Source organism: Thermobia domestica, chromosome 10 (genome assembly GCF_964235325.1).
Source record: "Thermobia domestica chromosome 10, izTheDome1.hap1.1, whole genome shotgun sequence".
In the NCBI taxonomy this organism is placed as follows: domain Eukaryota; kingdom Metazoa; phylum Arthropoda; class Insecta; order Zygentoma; family Lepismatidae; genus Thermobia; species Thermobia domestica.
This window is the reverse complement of record NC_137463.1, coordinates 235,059,018-235,084,571: the sequence shown is the minus strand read 5'-3', so window position 1 is coordinate 235,084,571 and position 25,554 is coordinate 235,059,018. Positions and strand designations below refer to the sequence as shown.

General features: G+C 34.0%; 2 protein-coding genes across 2 annotated transcripts in view; both read right to left on the bottom strand.

The window, feature by feature from the left end:
• Positions 1 to 25,554, bottom strand: part of LOC145663103 (uncharacterized) — a 306,502-nt gene that overhangs the window by 243,112 nt on the left and 37,836 nt on the right. The gene's annotated exons all lie outside the window — the stretch shown is intronic.
• Positions 197 to 25,554, bottom strand: part of LOC145663102 (uncharacterized) — a 35,306-nt gene continuing 9,948 nt past the window's right edge. Inside the window, exon 2 of the mRNA XM_081729375.1 lies at positions 197 to 9,105. Coding sequence (XP_081585501.1) covers positions 8,182 to 9,105 — 924 coding nt within the window. The 3' untranslated portion in view covers positions 197 to 8,181. The remainder of the gene's footprint in view (positions 9,106 to 25,554) is intronic.

Here is a 25,554-nt window from a genome sequence, read left to right as displayed (position 1 = left end):
TAACTAAAATATATATAGGATTCATTTTTTTTTTTTTAAAAAAAAAAAAAAGATCGACTTGTTTACTCAAGTGCATCTCTCGTAAGTGAAAATAACTGTTATTTACAAGTCATTTTGTTCTTAATACTTGAGACAACTTCATTAAAACTAAGGTTTTTTGGGGGGAAATAATGAACGCCAAATAAAAGTAAATAAATGTTTAACTTACTTTTTTTATTTATTTGTCAAGAAATATGCTTTTTCATGTTTACAAGCATATGATTTGTTTCTGTGGAAACAGTCCTTTACATCAATTTGCTTCAAATCATTTTTTTTTTTGTATTTTGCCGTTACTATTATTATTATTATGCACAAAAGTAGAAATATACATGTCGTAAAGAAATGATAAGCAAGTAATAGCTAAAAGAAACTATAAAGAACAATTTGGGAAAGGAAATGATTTGGTGAACAAAAAAGAACATGGCAAAAGGATTGGTACATGTAAAACGTAACAATAGAGGTAATTAAGACGGAAGTAGAAAAAAAGAAGGCATACTTGCAAATGAAGGGCCAAAGATAAATATGAATACAGGAAATAAAAATAAGCAAGGAATTAAATTAAAACAAAGAAATGAAGAAGAAAATAGTAGAAAATAAAAGAGAATCAAAAGGAAATAAGCAATTAAACCATGTTAGAAGATGCTTGATGTAACATCACACAACACACCAAAATATATAGGTTCGAAATAAAATGTTGGGAGGAAGGGATGTAATGATAGTTATAAAAAAGATACGTGGTGAAATGGAAAGTATTGAATTAGGGATCTTAAAGAGCTCGTAAGGTGATACAATAGCAATGAGCGAGGTGGCACAATGATAGTATAGCAACGTAATATAAGTTATATATATATATAAAGTAAGTGTAACAAATGAAACGTTGAAAAGAAGAACAATAGAATGCAAGAAAAACATAATGAGAGTGGAATAATCAGGATAGAATAAAAAAGAAACTGAGAAAGGGACAAAAACGAGACAGACAAAGTGAGAAGTAATTTAATACCAGAAGAGTTACGAAGAAGGTTAGTTTTCCGTTCAAGGTGGGCTGCTTTCTCAAAATGGTACCTTGCAGAGACATTAATGTCATCGTAACATGATTTAAAAGAATAAAAACTTGCATTCACACAGGTATATACATACACATATACACATACACGTACACACGTACATCACATATAAACAAGTATACATCATACAGGTATCAAAGAAAGAAAGAAAGAATAGTCCACACAAACTCATGAGCAAATCTAAGATTGACAAGATGCGAATAGCGCAACAAGAAAGGGGAGAAAGTATGCAGAACAAAATCTATTCACTGAAACTTGAAATATTATATACATTAGAAGTTATAATAACAATCAAGTAAATAGATTATGATGCAATGGAAGAGAGACGATTCTGAGACAAACAAAAAACAAGGTAGCAGAAAAGAAAAATGAACATAGTATTAAAGGAAAGTAAAAATATAGAGATGAAATAGGCATAGGAAAAATAGTTAAATAAAGGAAAATGTAAAATTAAAAAAGAGCATTTGAAGAGAATAAAAGTAGAAGACAATAAAGCAGCTAATAAAATGCAAAAGTTATCGAACGTAGGGAAATAAAGAAAAAGGATAGGTAAAGGGAATAAAACAGTTAAGAACAGAATAAACGGTAAAGGAGATAATAAAGTGAAAATAAATGGTTTTATAAAATAGTAAAGGAAAGAAAGAAAAGAACTTGAAATTCATAAAAGAAAAGTCATAACAGAGAATATGAATGTAGAACAGAAGTAACAGAAAACAAAAAATAAAAAGAAACTAGAGAATGGGAAACACTTGATGAAATAATTTATTATAAGATCGATACGACATAAAATCAATAAAACATTTTTTCTAAACTTCATAAAACGTGAAATAGAATCACGTGAAAATAATCACTTACTTTAAAAAATATTTTGTAGCTATTGAAGTGTTATTAAAATCTGTTAATCACACGAAGAATCTGCACATGTAAGCCTGGAGGAAAATGCCTAACAGATGTTTCTGCTTAATTAGTAACAAGGAAAAGTCATATAGATTTTCTTTTCTCTAGAGTAATTTTATCAAGACACTTGTTCTAAGAAAAGAAAAACAGCAAAGGAGAGAAATATTCCAAAGAAAGAAAGAAAGAAAGAAAAGGAAATTAAGATTTACAAATGAGAAGAGTGAAACTGTATATTCACCAACCGGTAACTAACCTACATGTGATGTCAGAAATCAACGTAATTAAATTTATGTAAAAATAATAAGTGAAAAGAATTGGATGGAAGGTAAAAAAGGTATATATATAGCATACTAGAGGAAAGTTTCTATATAGTATGTTAGGTAAATAACCAAGTTAAGAAAAAAGTCATCATACTGAATATCATGGACATCTGAGTACATTTATTCTCAGTCATTCAACAACAAATATTCTTACTCTGTCCATAATCATGCACTTTGTATATACAGACTCACACACATACATACATACATATATATTAATAGAGAAACATTCTGTTAACGTACACACACATATATATATATATACATTCAAAGAAATGATAAAAATCTACTTTACAAGTGTTCCTACATACCCCAAAAGAAATTTTTAAAATTACAAGCCAAAGAGCAGCACATTCAATGACGCGAATTAGATGCAGTAACATAAGCAAACGAAGGCAGTCTGAAAAACTAACTTCAAGTAGAAAAGGAAACTATTAATATTTATTCAAGCACTTAAAGAGAGAGAGAAAGTTATATTATAATTAATTGAAAGGAAGAATAAGTGATGCTAATTCGTCAAATAAAAAAGAGAATTCTTTACATGTAAAACCAATACAAAATTGCTGAAAAGAATAAGTGAAGACCACAAGATAAAATAAAAAAAAGATAACATATACATGACTAGAACATCATACAAAAACAAGTCTTACTAGCAGTAGTAATAGTGTAAAAATTTATTTATAATTAAAAAGAAAATTTATGAGTCATTTACCAAAAGAATATTAGTAAGCAAAGACAAGCACAGAATAAAGCAAAACATTATATATAAGTACAAAAAAGAACATTAAGCATTCATAAAATGTAATAGATCTATTATTAATATACACATAAATACATTCTCATACATACACGCACATACATGCATACACAAACACACACAAACTCACATACACACACACACACACATATATATATATATATATATATATATATATATATATATATATATATATATACAGAGAGAGAGAGAGAAAGAGAGAGAGAGAGAGAGGGAGAGAAAGAGAAATACATATTTATTCTAAGTTATACTTTCATATCCTACACAATTGGTGCATATCAAGCAAAATTCCTTTTAATTAAAGCATATACAAGAACTCTCACAAACAATAAAAATAAGGCTTATAGAAAAGTAGAAAGAAAGTAGCAAAATAGAATAGAATGGAAGAAATTCTTAAGCCTTGAAATTTGCTTCAAAGAAGAGTTAGAACATTGAAACATACAAGAGAAAAGGAGGCAGTAACCATATATGAGAAAAGAAAAGATTAGGAAGAATTGATCAGAAAAATAATATAGTATGTAGTTAAGAGAAAAAGAGAATAAGAAAACCAGAAAGGGACAAAGCAAGAAAAATGTCTCAAGTAAAGAATAGACAATAAGAAGAAATCAAGAGAAAAGGCGACAAAAATAGAAACGATGGATCAAAATAGATGAGTTAAAACAAATAAGAAAGGATAAGTCAGTAAAATATATTAGGACAGGAGAAGCTGGAAGGATGGATCAGAGAAAGGTATCATAGGCAGTTCAAACAAGAGAAGCAGCTAAAATAAGTCAGACAAGCGGAAACTTAAGGCAGACTAGAAGAGAGACTTACAGAAACTAATCAATAAGAGAAGTACTAATGATAGTACAGATAAAGGAGAGGCAGTAAGAACAGATCACAAAAGGCAGTAAATTAGATCAAGGAAATAAGAAAATTAAGATTAATAACAATAGACAAGAAACAAGAAGGAAATTCTCAATAGATCAGAGAAAGAAAAGCAGTAAAGTAGATCAGGCTAAGAATAGGTAGTAAGGATAGATCAGAAAAGGAGAAGTGGTAAAATGGACAAGAAAAATAACAGATTGTAAGAATAGGTAAGAGGAGGAAAGAGAGTAAAATGTATTGAGAAAAGAAAAGGTAGTAACGATAGATCGGAAAACAAGAAACAGTAAAATGGATCGGAAGAAAAATCAGGTTGTATGAATAGATCAGGAAAGGAAAAGCAGTACAATGGATTAGGAAAAAGAGGTAAAAGAACAAAGAAGGAAAAGGAATGAAATAGATCAGAGAAGGAGAAGCGGTACAATGAGTCAGAAAAAGAACAAGGTTGTAAGAATAGATCAGAAAATAAAAGTAAAATGGATTAAGGAAAAGTAGGAAGTAAGAGTATATCAGGGAAGGAAACATAAAATGAATGAGGAAATATATAGATAGTAAGAATAGATCAGAAAAGGAGAAGCAGTAAAATGGATCTGAAAAAGACAGGTTGTAAGAGTAGATCAGAGAAGGAAAAATGTAAAATGGATTAGGAAAAAGAGAGGTAGTAAGTACATATTAGAGAAGGAAAGCATAAAAAGGATCAGAAAATGGATAGGCACTAAGAATAGACCAGAAAAGGAAAAGCAGTAACAGGGAAGGAAAACATAAAATGGATCAGGAAATTGATAGGTAGTAAGAATAGATCAGGAAAAGAGAAGTAGTAAAAGGATATGAAAAAGACAGGTTGTAGGAACAGATCAGAGTAGAAAAAGCAGTGAATTAGATCGGAAAAGGAAAAGCAGTAAAACGGATCAGAAAAAGAACCAGGTTTTAAGAATAGATCAGGGAAGGAAAAGCAGTACAACGAATCAGAAAAAGAACCAGGTTGTAAGAATAGATCAGAAAAGGGAAAATAAAATGGATCAAGAAAAAGGAGGTATTAAGAATAAATGAATCAGGAGAAAAGAGGTAGTAAAAACATATCAGGGAAGGAAAGCATAAACTGGATCAGGAAAAAGAGAAGTACTAAGAATAGATCAGAGAAGGAAATGTAGTAAAATGGATCAGAAAAAAGGAGAGGGAGGTAATAGAATAGAGAAGGAAAAATAATAAAATAGATCGGAAAAGGAGAAGCACTAAAATGAATATTAAAAAGGCAGGTTGTAAGAAGAAGTCAGAGAAGGAAAAGAAATAAAATAGATCAGGAAGAAAGGAAATCAATAGAAAAAATAAGGAGAAGCAGTGAAATAGATCGGAAAAAGAGAAACAGTAAAATGGATCAGAAAATAATCAGGCTATAGGAATAGATTAGAGAAAGAGAAGCAGTAAAATTCATCAGGTAAAAGAGAGGTAATAGAACAGAGAAGGAAAAACAATGAAATAGGTCAGGAAAAGTATAGTATGAATATATAAAATATACTAATAATAGGTCAGGAAAACAGAAAAGTAGATCATGGAACGAGAGGAATAAAAATAGACGAGGAGTGGTAAAAATGGGTCGAAAAAGGAAAAAGCGAAGGAAAATCACAAAAAGCTCGTAAGAATAAGATAGTATTTGTAGAAAGATAAAAACATACAAAGAAATGAGAAAGATAGATCATGACCTGTTATGCTAAAGATTCTGTTAGACCTTAAAAGAAAGAAATTAGAAAGAAACTGCTTTGGATGTGTAATACAAGAAAGTGTAAAAGTAACAGTTACACTAGGATCCTAGGAAATCGAAAGTAAGAGAATGCACATAAGGAAGGAACAAATCCATAGAATAAAACAGGACATTCAAGACAAAAGGAAAATTGTATAGATTGTATTAAGAAACGAAACAGTTTAGTGGAAATACTCAGAAATTGTTGCAGACATGTTTTGTCAACTGAAGATCTATAAACTACATGCGATTTACTACACATACCTTTAGGAGGTACTGTGTTTTCACATGCAATGAAAGAGAAGTTAAGAAGCAAGTACGTAAAGGATTATTGCTACTTCGTGAAGCGCAAACACTAAAAATAAATAAGAAAGAGTAAAGTATAATGACTTATACAGAAAGAAAGAAGGGTAAAGTAATGTAGAAGGCAATAGACATTATAGACAAAAGGAAAGAAAGAAAAGACAATTGTAGCAGTAGAGTAACAGTAGGAAAGCAAAACCTAGAAAATAAATATTTCAGACAGAAGATGACGAAAATAAGGAATAGTTCAATGTACTATTGTAGAAAACCAATCGCATATACATTAAAGTAAGATAGAAAATAGATATATGATGTATGCAATAGAATATAATTTTGTGACCATGGAAGAAACCGGATATGCAAGCAAACAAAAGTTTTAAAAAATCCCTCTCTAATATTGTTGAAGAGGAAAAGGGACAAAATAAGAATATGAAAGTAATGTCTAAAAATGTGTAATTTTGTAAGAAACAAGAAAAAGTCTAGAATGAAGTAGTAAAAAATATAAACAAATAAAAGTAGAATCGAATATTAGCTGACAGACCTTATAACTAGAAGAATAACTAGAAGCATTCACACTAACGTTTTAAACCCACATCAATTCTGATGAGCAGCAACACACATTCAATAAATGCATATATACGAACATTCGATTGTAATAAGTGTAATGACAACAATAGACCCTGCGTATACCGATCTGGATAAAAAAAAATATAAACTTTCATTCACTCACTCACACACACACACACACACACACACATATACATACATACATACATACATACCGTACAGTAATCGTTTATACGGACAATAAATGCATAAAGATATGTTTTCGTTCTAAGATAATACAATAGTATTCACATAAATGAATATTTACTTACAAATAAAACGTTTAACAGAGCAATTAATTGCTCGTTAGTATGAAAAGTATTAAAGGAAGAAGGTAAAGTGATGAGAAATTTATGCCACCGCTCTATTTTACAGAAATGAACGAAAGCTACATCAAAAATACTCCCAATGAAAAACGATAAGAGAACAGCCTAAGACAAGGTAAATGGAAAAGCAAAGACGGAAACATTTGCAAATTGAAAAGTCGCAAGGAAGAGCAAGAGAAAAAAGAACGACTTTATTAAGTGCATGAGAGTAGTAGAAAAAACATACACTCAGAAAGTAAATACAAGGAAAAGAGAGACGTAAGAAAAAAAGAAAGAAAGAATAAATAAAGTAATTTCAAAAGAAGAGGCAAAAAGGTGTTGGGTTATTCAAAGACAATACTATAAGAGTAAGACCATGTAATTGAATCAAAGTAGTATATCAAAGAAGATGCCGTAGAAAAAGTTATACATATGAAAGAAGATAAAAAAGAAGATAAAACTAGTTTCGTCAAGAAGAAAAGCTACAATTTATACCAGTCTTTTAATAAAAGAAGAGGAAGGTGAAAAATCAAGTTTTTTTGTTGTAAAAGAAGGAATTCGAAGAAAGTGTAAAGACAATAGTTGAATTAAATGAAACCTTAAGGAGACAAAATACAGTTGTTTCTGAATAAGGTATTGCACTCTGGAAAGTTGGAACATATCAAGGATATGTAAATATGAAAGAAGAAGAAAAGAGCAATGCAACAATGTAGATTTGACAGATATAAAGAAATCAAGGATAGAATAAGTGACATCAAGTGATAATATAAAATGAGGGTCATACAGAGTTGAAAGACAAGAAATAATCAATACGGCTAGTGACAGTGTTGATTAGAAGTAAAAGGTATCTCTAATATTTTGAAGAAATTGCCAAAAGATTTCCTAAAACAAGTAAAATTTTACTAAACTTCCTTCTTTCAATGTTGATACAGTTAATCTTTATAGCAAACCAATACTTTCACTTACTTTAAATATCCTAGATAAAACGCAAATAGAAGCAAAAGAAGATGTAAAGGACAATTTCAAAGAACATAGTTTTGATTTGAAGAAAACATTTTTTTTTTTTTCGTTCAAGAATGATCTGAACGGAAACATGCCTTCTAGACACTTTCATATAATGAACTGTCAATCAGACGCTTTCCGTTCTTTGAGTTTGGTATTATCACATTGAACATTTATTATCTTTTGAATACTTCAAAGATTATTGCATATCAGAAGAATAAATAGCCCGTCTTTTGATTAAAAGGAAGAAAAGTCTCTTTTTCTTTTAAGATCTTATTTGATAGTTGAAACCTTGTCCAGGAGTTTGACTCACAGACACTTGGACTCCTCCATCAGGGCTAGTACTACTGCTTCCGAGCTGTCCCGTTGGGCTGCCAAAATGTCCGAACTGAGACTGAGGTGTTCCAAAGCGATGCGTCGGCTGCTGGAAGAGGTTTCCTGATGGGAACTGGGAAGCTGGCTGATAAGACTGCGGCTGTTGTTGCTGAGGCGAAAGAGCATTGAACTGATAACTTAACTGGGGCTGCTGAGGATGTCCTTGAGGAATTGTGGATTGGGCGCCAAAAGCCTGAGGATTGTATTGATTAAATTGAGGTTGTGGATTATATTGACTGATTTGAGGTTGTGAACTCAGTTGAGAGAGCTGTGATTGAGGATTGTACTGATTGAACTGTGGTTGTGGGTTATACTGAGGTTGCGGATTGTACTGATTAAATTGAGGTTGTGGATTGTATTGATTGACTTGAGATTGAGAATTTAACTGAGACAATTGCGTTTGTGGGTTGTACTGATTAAACTGAGGTTGAGGATTATACTGATTATATTGAGGTTGAAGATTGAACTGAGGTTGAGAATTCAACTGATTATGGAACCCACTGAAAGGTTGTTGTGGAAATCCTGGTTGCTGAGAGAATCCTGTTGGTTGTTGTGGAGCAGCAACAGCTGGTGCTACAGGCAAATGATCTCCTTGTACTCTAAATCCATCTTTACCTGCAGTGTATTTTACAGTAATTGTCTTCCCGTTAGGATCCACGTAACTGTATTGGCCTTGGACATTTCCTTGGTTGTCGATGCTCTCTGATCGCTGGTGGCCATCACCGGTTTGGTAGTTGGTTCCTAGCAAAGGCTGTGGCTGTTGCTGTTGGAACTGTCCCGTCACGACCACCACAAAGATGGACACCCATGCAAACTGTAAAGAACGGTATAAATCAACGCCTACGATTATGTGAAGAGTCGTGCGTTTCAAATAAACAACTCCACTGTCATTCAAAAACAACTGAGACAAAAGAACAGAATTGCTAACTGCCTAATGATTACACAAGACATATACTTACAGTAATAAACAGAAGTAACATGTATAAACAACAATAGTTAGTGGGAATATTTGTTGCTTCGTCTTTGAAATGAGGTGAATAAACAAGAAGTTAATTCAAGGTTAATTAGAGCTTTATTGTCGTAAATTTTAATTCAAGTCTTAACAAAACGAAGAGTTAAATAAAATAGAAGTAACGAGCTGAAAGTATTATATATTGGTATAAAGACACACGTAAGCGTCACATATTCTACAAAGAGAATACATAATTACCGCAAAGTTCTTCATATGCTCTCACATTTTCTGGATACATAACTTAGTAATGGTGTAGATTAGAAAGTAGCAAAGGTAATTATTATCTTTTTTTTTTAAGTTGAGGAGGGTAAATTTATAATTTATTCTTAACCGATTCAAGCCATAAGCAACGTGGTCGATTCTTGAATCTTAATGGAAACGCATTCGCGTTTCTTGAAACTCGTATTTACGAGTTACCATGAAATATTATTTTTTTTTTTCAATTTGGAAGTGAATTTGTTCTTAATTGTCGAAGGTCGATTGAATTGGAGATTAGCGTCCCCTTCAGCATCAAGACAATATACCACATTGACCTACAGATTAATGTGGGATCCAAACAAAATGAGGTCCCACCACGAATCGAACGCGGCTCTTTCACGCCGAAGACGCGTACGCTAATCACATAGCCAAGAGGAAATTCTTAGTTTGAATGGATTTCAAGCCTAAATAATAGAGACAATTCTTAGGATTCAAACATAGCATACATTGAAACAAAACGAAAATCGGAAAATTTTTACCGAAATCACAGTGAGACAATTTTTTCGAAGTTAAGAAGTAAAGTCAACCCTTTATTCTTAGGCATTTTCAACCTCAAGCAACAGGTATTTGTCAATGGTTCGAAAGGAACATATGACAGTGTTAATCAAAATTAGTTTTTTCCCCTATGATGGTTATCCCTGTACAGACAGACCTGCATGTCGTTTTAACTACCGTGACTTTCGCTCGTTTCATAATAAATACAAGCTATTCGTACTATTTGAGGTAAAGCTGACATTTTGGGCTTTCCAAATTTCAATAAAATATTTTGGTAAGAATATAACTGCTAAGCAACTAATTCATCATGTAAAATTCAATTACAACTGTGAATTATAAGGAAAGAAGCTCACAAATTTAAGGGTACATGAACTGTTCCGAAACTTTGTAGGATTTTTTCCCTTCAGTTAATTGCCCAACAGGGCCGCACCCACCGGAGGGGTCCACCGGGTCTGGACCCCCCAAAAACTTCCAATCTCAACATACAATTGTACATACATACATTTGTACACTGTCTCAATAAAACAATACTTGCTTATCAGGGAAATTGATGTAACATGAAAATTTGATCTACGCTTCATCTGTACTCTTCCTTTTAGAAGAACAATCAAGTTCTATCATGTTTTTTTTGAAAATATAGGTGGAAGTATTTTACAATTACTTATCGTCTTTTCTGGTGCAGAATAGTAACCCGTTCAATAGTACATAAATGCAATGGCTTGTAGTATTAGATCCCCCAAACCGTGGACCCTCCCAACAAAAATTTCTGGGTGCGCACGTGGAACTACAAGTTATAATTAATCATTATAACTTATTATAATTTGGACACGAGATTTCCCCCAACAGACAATTAACCTTATACAAATTATTACACAAATATAAACAGAACTGAAAGCGTATGTCCAGTAGCTGTGAGATGAAAAGTGATTTACTGCCGTGTAGGAAATGACACATACAGTAAACATGTTAATAAACCGACTATATAGAGAAACTTTTTTACTGTTTGCTCCCAGTGTTAATTTGTGCCCTTTTCCTCGCCAGGCGAAGCATAAATATTGTCTACTTCTTCATAATGATTTAGAGGTGCTTAAAAAGTCGTTCAGTTAGCAACTCTGAAAAGTATCACCACAGGTTTTAATAACAATGAAAGGTGTTACCTTCAACGCCTAAATTAGTCATGCACCAATGGTATTCTATGCCTGCAAAAGAACATCAATTAAATTAACTCATTCTTTTCTGGCACTAATCCAACAAAACATAAACCGGTATCATCTGGCAGCAGTCCTCATTAATATGCCCATCTTGGATTGCATTTATCTCGCTATTAACGAGATTGTAAATTGAATGCAAATATAGGCTACTTTAATGATTCAGCTACAGTAATGCAAGTAGAATGGAATTTCTTGGTTAACTTCAGTATCAGACACAATTTTTGGTCTTTTGTAACAAAAAATTTGCGGAGAAGAACTGCAAACTTTCGAATGTTGTTTTTATGATCTATCCCTACATTAAAGTTTGTAGCTGTCGCATCATATCGATTTGCGCAATCTTGGTATTCAATTATATAGTATTTACTCAGTTCAAGTTCTTCCAAAGATTCGACAAAAATAGAATTCGGAGGAATATAATAAGCGTATTTAAGAGAAAATTACAATGGCAGCACTTCAGCGAAGTCATGTCAATAAAAAAATAACATTTTACGCTACAAGCTAACATTCTAAAGCTACACAAGCTAATTGAAGAGAATTTAACGAAAACTCTCACATTCCTTTAGTACCGGTAAAAATGTATGTATTATAGAACAGAATTTAACGAACAACTCTCAGAAACGGATACCTACATAACACGGACAGATCCAGCTAGAACGACAGGAGAGGCAATTTAAAAGGCTTTCGCTCATTTTGCATCCATTGACAATTCCATTGACAATTCAAGCTTACACAATTTGGTGCTTGTCTCATTGTAAATCCGGAGGCTTCGATTTTGTTTGTAGAAATAATAATGATATTGAACATCTCACATGTTTTTGTAATCAAACTAAACATTATGTTGGACAACTTGAGAAAATGGCATTGCATGAATATAACACATTTATACTATTCACTTTTGATCTCGTCTACTTATTCTTTCCTGGAAATGCCTTGTGCTACTGACAGGGTGACCACAAGAGAGTTTTAGGGTGTGGATTGCGCCAAATAAGATTTTTAAGGGGATATAATTTTTTATTGTAAATTACACAATCACATTTTAATTGTACCGCAATCATAGTTTTAAAAACGGCGAAAAGTTTCGAAATTGAATAAAAACGTAATCTATAAAGCAAGTTATCTTTGGAATTGTTACAACCATATCCGGTCTTTTCTACTACCTAAGGTGGAGTAGTAAATTCGGCACTTGAGGGGGGGGGGAAGAGCACCACTGCTAATGAAGTGCCATATTACCAAGTGTTACGAGAGTGCTTGCGATTACTACTGGTGACCTTTTCAAGTTGCTAGAACGTGATTTCAATAATAGCAGAACACATAAATAGGTAGGCCTTTACAAAAGACCTGAATGACAGCTGACAACAGGAATGCAATAAAGCTTCTCAAATTGGAATGCTGTATAAAGGTAACCCAAAAATTCTGTCGCTTTTTGTGGAGATCAGTGTTCAATTGGCCCTCACACCGTCAATTGAATGTGAATGGAGATAAGGTGTAGGCCAGTTGTTGGTGTGGGGTCCTCCTGTTACAGGACAACGTTAAGCCCCACGTGGCTAGGATGGCCCGGGACACCATTCTACGCCTTGGATAGGAAACATTATTGCATCCGCCATACTCCCCGGACATTGCACTGTCCGATTATCACCTATTCCGTCCCTTGGGCGATCACCTTAGAGGATGCCAGTTCACTTCCCTAGTAGAGGTGCAAAATGCACTTAATACCTTCTTCGCTTCACGGATCACCAAGTTCTACCGCAATGGAATCCATGGCCTTCCAGAACGTTGGCAGAAGGTCGTCGATGCCGATGGGGACTATTTTTGATGTTCCAGATATGTCTTAGGTGACATATCGATGTTCTAAGGTAGTGAGTGAAAAAGCGGCAGAGCTTTCTTAGTTACCTTTATATAAACTTGACAATAGGGAACAACTTTTGTCTTTCTTTCAAGTATTTCTCGTTATTGGTGCTTCTGTAGTCAGATGAATGTTCTTTGCCAAGACACAACGAATCTTTTGTTTTGTAAGTAAGTAAGTCTCCAAATTTATTTAACACATTAATTGCCACACAAGTTAAATTTAACTCACGCTAGTTTTAAGCCTTGGGAGCGAAATATAACTAACAAACATCTTTATCTTGAGAGCTGCGGAGTGCGCAAGCAATTCACGCTAGTATGCTGTAACATTAGTAATGGTGAGTGGTTGCCCTTAGTTGGATAACTCATGGGCATATAATAATAATAATAATAATAATAATAATAATAATAATAATAATAATAATAATAATAATAATAATAATAATAATAATAATAATAATAATAAACATTTTTTTCAATGAAGCAAATAGATCGTTTTGTTCTTGGTTTTAATCCATTTTTGTAATAAGATAGAGTGAAAGGAACAACCTTTTTACTATACTCGAGTCAAAATTAGAAACGAATTGAAGGTTCAAAGCTTCGTGAAAATTTGTGTTAGCTACGTCACGAGATTATTACGGTCATCGAGTGACGGGGCCAGTCATAAATGTTGCGGCAGTAGTTACAAGTGAAGGGTTTCTGTAGAAAGAGACAACATTACAGTATTGCCGCCTTGTAACATATGTTCAGAAGAGTTTGTCAAACTGGGAGCACAACGGAATCCTCACAGCGTGGCAATAGGGTAACTTGAGCTTCTTCAAATGTCAATTCATTTGTTATTTTGATCCGAGTATAGTGCGGAAATCGTAGTATTAAAAATGCACGTTTTTTTTTTTTTTTTTTTCACAAAGAACCACATGTTTTAGGAAGGAAAACGAAGAATTTGAAATAAACTATTTCAGTTTAACGTTCCATGATTATGCCCGTTAGGCTAAGCGAGAGGAATGATTAATAGTCTTCATCCCGGCGAAATTAAAATACCGCTAATTTTACAGTAATTATGTGATATCTTCAAATAGATAAAATATAATCGAAATGTGGATCAAGAGCGCCCTAGACAATATCATTTGACATGAGAAACCGTTATCATGACTCACTTATCTGCTTTCGATTTCTTGCTATTTTGAAAACCGGCATTTATTTTCGCGTTTCTAAACACCTGAAAACGGAAAGCCGCTAGGTGACTTGTTATAACGGTACCTCACGCAAAATAATATTGTCTAGGGCGCTCTTGTTCCATATTTCAATTATCTTTTATCTATTTCAAGATATCACAAAATTACTGTAAAATTAGCGGTATTTTACTTTCGCCGGGATGAAGACTCTTAAAGTGAATGATGATTGATGAATTGGTGGAATGAGTAGGTCTGAGGAAACGGAAGCACGTCGAGAAAACAAACGGAGACGATATTGTCCACCACAAATTTGCCTAGCCGGGGATCGAACTTGAGACTCCACTCAACAGAAATAACCCCTCTACTACTGATTCAACGTATCTCCTCCGTAATGAAAAATTTGAAAGAGTAATAAAACACTATAATAATTTCTCTAAAATTTTCTTGAACCATCACTGAAGACGAGTATATTATGTAAAAAATGTTACAACCTCTTGTTTTTATCTTGAGAATACATTCTTTGAAGGGACCAATTATATTGCTTTGACACTGTAAATAGTGGACATATGGTAACCATTACGGCACGTTTCCAATATTTTATTACAGGTTTAAGTATAAAAATAGTATTAAAATTCTAATTACAGAAAGAAAAATGCATGTATTTAAATTCTAGTGAAGCGTCAATAATTAGCTAATAAAATTCAGCGTTAAAGATACTAGAAGCAGATTAGTAAAGCTGGCGCTATGTATGTTTAGCTGAGCAGAATGAGAAAAAAAGAACAAGAAGCGAGGTTAAAGCAGTAAAGCTATTCCGAAGTGAAATTTACCTTTGAGAAAGTTGACACTTGAAGATAGTGAAAGAAATTGTAGTTGGACTAGAGAAGAGAGAAAGGAAAGAAGCTACCACGGAGGTTCACTCCATGAAGAAAGCTGAAAATAAAACATTTCATATAGATATAGATATATATAATAGAACATGCATAGAACAAGTAGATAGTAGACAGAAAACAGAGAACAATAGTTGCTTAATTTATAATGTCAAAATTTTTAGCGATTACAACACAAAAAATAGGCATTGTCAACTGAACCCTCACGTAGTTATGTCACAGTTTTCTGATTCTTCTTTCAGTAAACTACGTGGAAAGAACAAGGAGCAGCCAGGGAATATGACTGGGAAAGAGCAGTGATAATTTTGGGGAAGAGCAGTGGTGACATTGGGAAAGAGCAGTGATAACTTTGGGAAAGAGCAGTGGTGACATTGGGAAGAAGCAGTGATAATTTTGGGAAAGAGCAGTGATGACATTGGGAAAGAGCAGTGAACAGTGGGAAAGAGCAGTGATGACATTGGGGAAAGAGCAGTGGTGACATTAGGAAAGAGTAGTGATGACATTAGGAAAGAGCAGTGATGACATTGAGAAAGAGCAGTGATGACATTAGGAAAGAGCAGTGATGACATTGAGAAAGAGCAGTGATGACATTAGGAAAGAGCAGTGATGACATTGAGAAATAGCAGTGATGACATTGGGGAAAGAGCAGTGGTGACATTAGGAAAGAGTAGTGATGACATTAGGAAAGAGCAGTGATGACATTGAGAAATAGCAGTGATGACATTAGGAAAGAGCAGTGATGACATTGAGAAATAGCAGTGATGACATTAGGAAAGAGCAGTGATGACATTCGGGAAGAGCAGTGATGACATTAGGAAAGAGCAGTGATGACATTGAGAAAGAGCAGTGATGACATTAGGAAAGAGCAGTGATGACATTGAGAAAGAGCAGTGATGACATTAGGAAAGAGCAGTGATGACATTGAGAAAGAGCAGTGATGACATTGGGGAAAGAGCAGTGGTGACATTAGGAAAGAGTAGTGATGACATTAGGAAAGAGCAGTGATGACATTGAGAAATAGCAGTGATGACATTAGGAAAGAGCAGTGATGACATTGAGAAATAGCAGTGATGACATTAGGAAAGAGCAGTGATGACATTCGGGAAGAGCAGTGATGACATTAGGAAAGAGCAGTGATGACATTGAGAAAGAGCAGTGATGACATTGGGGAAAGAGCAGTGGTGACATTAGGAAAGAGTAGTGATGACATTAGGAAAGAGCAGTGATGACATTGAGAAATAGCAGTGATGACATTAGGAAAGAGCAGTGATGACATTGAGAAATAGCAGTGATGACATTAGGAAAGAGCAGTGATGACATTCGGGAAGAGCAGTGATGACATTAGGAAAGAGCAGTGATGACATTGAGAAAGAGCAGTGATGACATTAGGAAAGAGTAGTTATGACATTGAGAAAGAGCAGTGATGACATTAGGAAGAGCAGTGATGACACTGGAAAAGAGCAGTGATGACACTGGAAGAAGAGTTGTAGCAGGCAATAACTTTGCTGCCATAATGATCGATGACCAACAATAATGACAATAACGAGAAAATTAAATAAGTAAATTGAAATCAAAGAACATTCTTAATTTAAAATAGATTCTTTAAATGAGTTGCTAGTACACAGTAGTTTTCCTTAAATTACATCGAGAATTAGGATTTCGGAATATGGTTGTAATATCTCCGATTTTAATCCCCGAGGATTAGAATAAACGTTACTGGTATCGTAATCTTAGTTCAAGTAAATCTCCAAACTACATTTACATTTGGCTATACACAGGGACGTCAGCAGGATTTTTTTTTTGAAGTAGGGGGCGCAAAATACTATTTCCAAGGGAGGAGCAAGCAACTGATTTCAAGATGGGAGAAAAATCCGTCACACAAGCACAGTCGCGAGTACACACACTTTGACGCATGCGTGTGCATAATACATTATACATGACAACAAATATTTATGCACCTATCCTTGTTAACTACAGTAAATAAAATATATTAAGTTAAGGTTTTCCAATGTTTCACAGTGTGTGAATGATGTGCGCTCACCACTTCCTGGCCACCACAAAGTCCAGGCTTCACCACCTGTGATAATGCGCTATAGGGTTTCATAAAGTGCATCGTTGCACAAAACCGTTACGATACCATTGCCGAACTGACAGAAGGTGTGAAACTAGCTGTCACTCAAGTTACACCTGCAATGCTCCGCAAAACGTCGCACAGAACCTGACGGCGTATTATCTTTTTCTATGAGACATTGATCCGTTGGACATTTACTGTTTCCTATCTCAATAATACTTCTCGAAAGCATTGTTGTTCATGTCATTCAGTTCTTTCCGTGTAGTTATTTACGTACATTTAGTGGTTTATATTATTTATTTTCAGGGATAACAGGACTTTATGGCCACCCTGTATAATATTTGAGAGCAAATCAGCATGTTTCGACATATTTCGAAGAACTGAACATTATTCAAAAATCTAGGGGGGGGGGGGAACTGCTCCCCTTTTACCCGCTGCGGGCAGCCTATGGCTATATAGATTTACTACATCAGGATTGCACATTGAATAAGTATGCTTATCAGAAAAAACTTTTTAAAAACCAACGGAATTAAGCGTAAAAGGAAAAAATATATATAAAACATGAGAACGGGACTAGCAACGTCTTGTCTAGAAGAGACAGAAGTAATCTGTGGTCATGTACAAAGGTGACGTCTAGTGCCTATTACTTGCCTAACAAAACAACTTCTACATTAACTTTTCCCCAAGACTTAAGACCATTTCTACTCCGGGCACGCAAATAGCTATACCAAAAAGAGCTTTTAAGCTTTTCTGCTTTTCCTTGGAGCCTGTTTTCGCATATACATACATACTTATGCAAATCAAGGAAATTTAATCTCCTTCTAAATTGCTACTTCTTAAAAATGATCCTTAAATTGGATTTTAACGGAAAATATATGTGAAAGAATAAGTTAAGAACAGTCTTCATAAACTACCATTAAGAACCTATACTTTATACCTTTTCAAGCAATGCAAGAGTAGTTGTAACTTGTTCCTAATTGTAAATACAAATAATTTGTACAATTTATTCTTAACTTTAGTATTTGCTTAATCAATTTTGATGCGTAGGATATTCCAATGAGAAATACAAAAATGGTATTTTAAGTGCGCAATTATTACTGAAAAGGATATTTTCTTACTTGTTTTTTAATACTTAGCTAATACAAGTGAAACTTATTTATTTGGTAGGATGGAGTGACGTTTATTGCCTTTTTCTTAACATCTGATCATGGACGCTTGTCCTGGTTGGCCGAGGGGGTCTGGACTCCCTGAAATTTGCTTGGACCGATGTATTTGTAATAAAATTCTCATTGACGTATTGTTAGATGATATCCGGCAAATCTGAATAGGCCCCTGCAAAGTTATACATTGCCCCTGTATCCCATTAAGTACGACGGTTGGAGATATTGAACAGGGTTCTCCTGTTCCCCCCCCCCCATTTTATTCAATCCACCATTCGATTCATTTCTCATCATCAACCTCTCCTTTAGCCTAGCCGGCATAAATGTGGACGTAAAACAAAGATTTAGTAATTTATTTACCGCGTTCAAAAACCCATGACCGACTATCCTAGATAAGTTTCGTCAGAATCGCTAAGCAAATGGATGAATGATACTTTAGATCTCTCTCTCTGTATATATATATATATATATATATATATATATATATATATATATATATATATATATATATATATATATATATATATATATATACACATCGACTTCCTTCCGAAGTATTACTTGTCTCATCGTTAATATTCCCAGAATTAACATATTTTACCAGATGTATTGGAACCTTTAAATGCAGAGAGTAATACTAAAACAAAGCCAAATCTAGTTCTGCTTCGTGCAAGATCTCTTGTGGTGTGTATACAAATAAATAGACATGTCAACTAATGCCCTCGAGTGTGCAAGAGAAAGGCCGAGTCATGAATAGATTAATAGAGCGATATGGATGAAGAACATTCTGTTTGATGAACGAGGCAGGGTTAAGTATGCACTGCTCCTGTTCTCTGGATTAACGTTGTGGAGAATGCCACACCTTCGTCAGACTCCTGTGTATACGAGACAAAGACATGGATGAAGTTTTATGTTATGATAATTTTATCTCCTGTGCACGTATGGCTTTACAACAACAACCTCTTCTCTTTACTCTGTGGTGACTGTGATGTGTCAGCACAGGGCAATAAAAAAGCATCTTAAGAATTCAATTCTTATTTGAAAGCTCTCTACATATAAAATCTTGTTTTAAAGTGTAAAGTCTTGTAACATCTATTTGTATATGAGGATGTAGTTTTACCACATGAAACACAAAAGTGGTTAGATGTACAAATGAGTTATCAAGGACACTGACACGAAGCTACAAGGGAGAGGGTTCAACTTAACACCTCAACTTTTGTGACGAAATTTAATTGTTAACATATATATGATCTTAAATGTTGTCTGGTGTCGTCTTCTCAGTAAGATAAACGTGAGTAGTGAGAATTGCTACCCAAAAATAATGAAGAGCCAATTGAAGTGTGTCCATTTCAATAAGGTAATAGCAGAAGGCTTCTAGCTTCTAGTTTCTACTGACAACACGCGGAGAAATGTCCAGGAAACGGGTAGGAATCCAATCAGTTTCTCGCACATACAGCGCTAGGAGAATGCAATTACTCTGTTCCTTGTACAGTACAAGCAGCGCTAAAACAATTCCGATTAATCAGTTTCTCACGCATGCTGCTCTAAGCCAGTATTCAGTTTTCCGTGATGCTACGCTAGGAGAATGATTACTAATCAGTCTCTCATGCATGCTACGCCGGGGAATATACATAAAAATACGAAACTTACGGTTAACACTCTTTGATCCAAGTGTACTGTAAATTTGTATGGCATGGTAAGGAGATAAGATAATTGGAATCCTCATTACAAGATGAAAAGGTAGTTAATACGATGAAAGGATTTACAATTCCAGGCCTCGACTCTAATGACATTTGAACAACAAAATTGAGAAGTTCAAATATGAGCACAAAATAGGAAAAAGAAAATGTAAACAGAAGAAACCATTGAAGGTTTCTGGGCGGGGATAATCAGCGCTTACCCCCAAAAGGGAACAGTTATCAGGACAGGTAGTTATGCATGCTCAACATTGTTTTGTGGCTTCGGAACAACAGAAAGAAACGCAGAGGTCTTATTAAACGCTTGCAGGGACATGGATTTAGAAGTAATGCAGAGAAAACTAAATACATGGAAGTTCGTCGGGATCGTAATACGGCAATTATGGATGCGTTAAAATATCAAATAATACTTCTGATAAAGTAGATACTTTCAAATATCTAGGATCAATATTAACAGACGAAAACCATATCCACGAAAACATTAAATGTCGACTAAAAGCAGAGAACTCGTATTATTATTAAGTTCAAAATCTCTTCTCGTTGACAATTCTGTCGAGAAATTTGAAGGTTAAAATACATGAAACGATAATCATGCCTGTTGTTCTGTGTGGTAACAAAACATGGTCGCTTACTCTGAGGGAAGAACATAGACTGAAAGTATTTGAGAACAAGATCCTTAGACAAATATTCGTACCCAAGAGAAACGGGAATGGGGAATGGAGGAACCTTCATAACGACGAACTACATAATTTATATTGTTTACCAAACATTGTTAGGGTCATCAAATCTAGAAGGCTCAGGTGGGCAGGTCATGTAGCCAGAATGGAAGAAAGTAGAAACGCTCTGAAAGTCTTGATTGGAAGATCAATCCTAAAACTACCATTAGGAAGAACTAGACGCAGATGGGAGGACAATATTAAGATGGATCTCGCAGAAATAGGAATACAAAGTAGAAACTGGATCCAATTGGCTAAGGACAGAAGAGAATGGTGAGCTATTGTGAACAGGGCATTGAACATCCGGGTTCCATAGGCTATAGAGTTAGTTAGTTAGAGTAGCTTCGGATTATTTCGTCCAATTTTAATTGTTTTCTTTCTAGTGCAGTTCCGAAAACTGTATTTCAATTGATCAGTTTGTTACTTATAGTAGTTCTTGATAAAAGTTAATGACAGTTATATCCAGGTTATCCAGATATAAGTCCAAAATAGACTACACAAAATTGCTATGAAGGACAACACGCAAATGAAATAATTGTACTGAATGAAGCATAACTATGCTTTTAAGAAATATTTAAGCAAGAAATGATTTCTTTCTCTCCATATTACCATCACGGATGGACAGTTTTAATGCATTATCATCTACATTGTCAATGTGAATGCATTTCCAATTGAAATCTTGTTTCAGTGCTTAAATCATTTTGCGGATGTAAAATAAAATGACACTGAAGATTAAAATGTTGTTTTCGTGTGTTATCAGTTTTACTTTCAATTAACACTTTATATCATAAAATTATAAAAGTCTTGTCTTATACCCATACAGTTATTTTTGTTGTAATTGTAGCGCATAGCCTTGCTGCTGAATTATTCGATCAACTGCTTTAAGTTTACATCCTCAGGTCAAAACACCATTAAATATATGGGTGTATAATTAAGTTGAAGAAAGATATGTATATGAGACGGGTACACACGGTACGAAGAACTGGTATAAAATAAATGTATGCAACAACAATACGTAATAGGAATTAATGTTTCATACGTGTGTCATTGCCACGTGTTTTCTCTGATTTATTTCTAGTTGGTAGCTGGAAATTTCCATTTGCTATTAACAACTTGAACTTGTGATTACCTTGAAGTCCATCATTGGGAGAGCGAGGTGTGAACTCCAATCTTGGTCAACCTTGATTGAAATTTTCCAGAACTTTCTGTAATCTAGTCTATTGACGTCATGCCTCAAACTTCTGATTGGTAGAGACTTTCGAATTATAGTAAATCAGAAAGATACAAATAGTAAAAGATAAGCAATTTGGTAGTAAGAAATATTTGTGTGCCAAATTCTTCGCATGACGGATCTTAGGGTCGAAATTATGTGTGAATTATGCTTCTACTAACTTTATAAAAGTTTACTGATTTTTTGGTTTGACTTTATTTGAGTTTAATGCCCTTTTCAGCACCAAACTATATGAGACTGGGCCTATAGTTCAATGAAAGCTAGGAAACACGTGGTTTCTCACCAGAAATCGAACTTAAGGATCCTACTTCGAAGACACAAGTAATACTACCTGCACCTAGATCTTTCTAATGGTTATTTTCCGATTGGATTTCAGGTCAAAACTTTGAAAGTGTTCATATTTTCTTCCATTCTGGCTATATGACGTGCCCATTTGAGCCTCCTAGACTTGATGACGCTAATAATGTTTGGTAAACGGTAGAAATTATGCAGTTACTCGTTAATTATATACTTTTGAATTAACAGTTACAATCTAATCTTAATGTATACAGTAGTACGTTTGACTATTCGTATAGGTCGCTAGATTACGGCTTATACAGTTTACAGTATATATAATCTTTGGATCTAAGATGCGTGTTACTTTTCTAACCATCATTATTTGCACGTTGAAAAGAAGAGAAATAAAAATGGCCCTTGTGGTACTTACATCAGTCTGCTACCGATAGTGTTAGTGAACATAAACCTCCCGCCAAAATATCTCGGTTTTGTAATAGCAGAAATAGAGTAGCCCTACCATTTAACCGCGATCAAGTTCCTTGAGTTCTTAATATATTTTCCATAAAAAGATTCATATTTGTTGCTTCTTACCTTAAAGAAATACATGGTCAGTTAATTAACATTCAAAATAGCTTTCCCCTTCATAATTTAAACCAGCTCTCCGTTCCCTTACTGGCTCAAAATACTAAGATCTCATTTATTTATTTATTACAATAACATTACAAATGTGTTCAAATAATAAAAGTAGTCAATTAATTCTTGTTTAAATATAATGATATTTTATTGTTATATTCTTTTGATCCTAGTGCTACTTTCGTACCTTAAATCCAAAATAAATGTGCTTGATTCTATTGAATCTTCCGAGAACGTAAATCATAGAATCAATACATTTACGTTGACTCACATCTTAGATCCGATAAGAAGCAGCAATACAGCAATATATATTTGGAAGGGGCGTAATATTTTTTATATAATCCATTTTTTTTATAACTTACTGTGTTTTAGAATTAGTCAAACTTAAGTTAAAGATGAAAATAATGTTCGTAAAAGTATAAACGGTAATCTTACGTTAAAAAACGTTTTCTTTAAAAGGAAATGGTCTGTGTTTTATAAAAGATGATGTGAGAAGAAAGAGCATTGTAAACCTGTTATTTGGTGTCCAGACGTCTGAGATGGGACAGGTTTTCTTCCTAAGCACTGTCAAAGTAGTTTTCCAAACCTCGCGGCGGTAAACGTATAAGAATAATCCGAAGCCATGAAAATTAATAAATCGTGTTTTGTGTCATTGGAATGGGTATTTAAAGCCCACATAATGAGCAAACAAGCTTAATTATTAGTTACGGCTGCACCATTGTATTATATCTGTATAGGCGTAGGCCACTCGTACATAAAGGAGCAAAAAAGCACATTTCAACTATTTTTTACTTCATTGCACTGACGGTCGTAATTAATCAAAATGATTTTAATGATGGTTGTACAATTAATAACTGCAACGAAGAGCGCTGTTTTCATTAGAGTTTTAGTACCGTCTCTGTGTTGAATCTAAGGAAAACCATTAGACGTAGCGTGCTTTGGAAGTATCATCACTTAAAAATGTGTTATTAACGCTCATTACGCGAATTAGTGCAGGGAATAAACATACGTGCTATTAATGTTGTACTAGGACATATTTACTAGCTATCCAAGTTTTATTAAATTTCTTTTATGATGATTTCCGTATACTTTTATTTATTTGGTTATGTATAGTTGTTTCAAAAAAAGAAACTGTCTACCTAGTTTCAGTCAGGAATGAAATGGAAGACCCAAAATTTTATTTTAAACACACATATTAAAAGTAGATAAACGCATTTTATGAGTAAACTGACTAAAATCTTGATGGGGTAAATCTTTGCAGGCCGGAAACTGTTAAAGGCCTTGGTGTCACCTTTGATCCAAAACTGATTTTGGAAATCACATTGAAAATATTGCAAACAATATCTATACTGGTATATATAAGAATCTTGGCTTTGTTTGTCGTGTAGTTAAACACTTCCGTAACCACATGACAATTTTGAAATTATATTACTCCTATATATATATTTGGAATATGCATATGTTATTTGAATTCCCCATATTAAAAAATATACCCAAATGATTGAAACAGTACAGTGCTAGTTTTTGAAACTATTAATGTATTAAGAAAATAGACTGCGTTGATTTTGAGTTGTTTTTGAGTTTAACGCCCCTTTCAGCAGCGAGACTATATGAGACGGGACCTACTGATTAACGTGGAATACGAACCACATGAGCTCCCGCCGGGAATCGAACCAGGGTACATGCATGTTCCAACGTCTAGAACAAGGCTGAGCAACAATAATATCCTGTACTGTAAGAAAGCATGTACTGACATCCTATATACCTGTAAATCCCCTTTATGGAGAATAAGCTCTTACTGTAATAATATTGAAGAAAAGTGTGAAGAGATAGATGTATTCGGTAAGTTTGAAAGAGTGGTTAGGAATGCAATTTGTATTATGATAAGATGAATTAATTACTGCAACAGTAAAAATAATGTCCTTTATCATATATGTAAATGAACACTGTAAATGTGTAAAATGTCTGTTGTGTCGTTACAACAAATAAATAAATAAAATACACGTTATCATCATGGTATGAATAGGATAACAGAACGTATTCCCCCTTCCGGTACGCATTTCAATTAAAGTGTACTGATAAAAGTTCGTAAGATCTCTCAGCGACTTAGAAAAACTATGAATTAGACATTAATGTCGGTCATTTTTGATCATTTTAATATATCACCCCGTCACTCCCCTCCTCATTTGTCGAAAATATGTTAAAATCATAATTTAGACCAGGATATATTCATGTACCAAAAACAATCAAAATCGGTACACCTGTCTAAGAGAAATTAATCGTCAAGATCTCTATACTTATTTTTATTTACACCTAAACATAAAAATACTGTGTAAGCACACACTATATGTGGTATCTTAGTTGACTTATTGGTCAAAATAACTTAATTACTTAAATGTACACTAGTATCAAATTGAGCAGTTCCTTGAATTAAGATCTAACAAAGCCGGCCTAAAGAATCAGAATAACGAGAAAGGTAGCTGACAATATATATATACACCAGGTGATTCAATAAGAAAGTACTAGGCCTATATCGCAGCTAATACTGCACGTAGAGCCTTCAAATAAAAAAATGCAGTACCAAATCGTATGTGTAGAA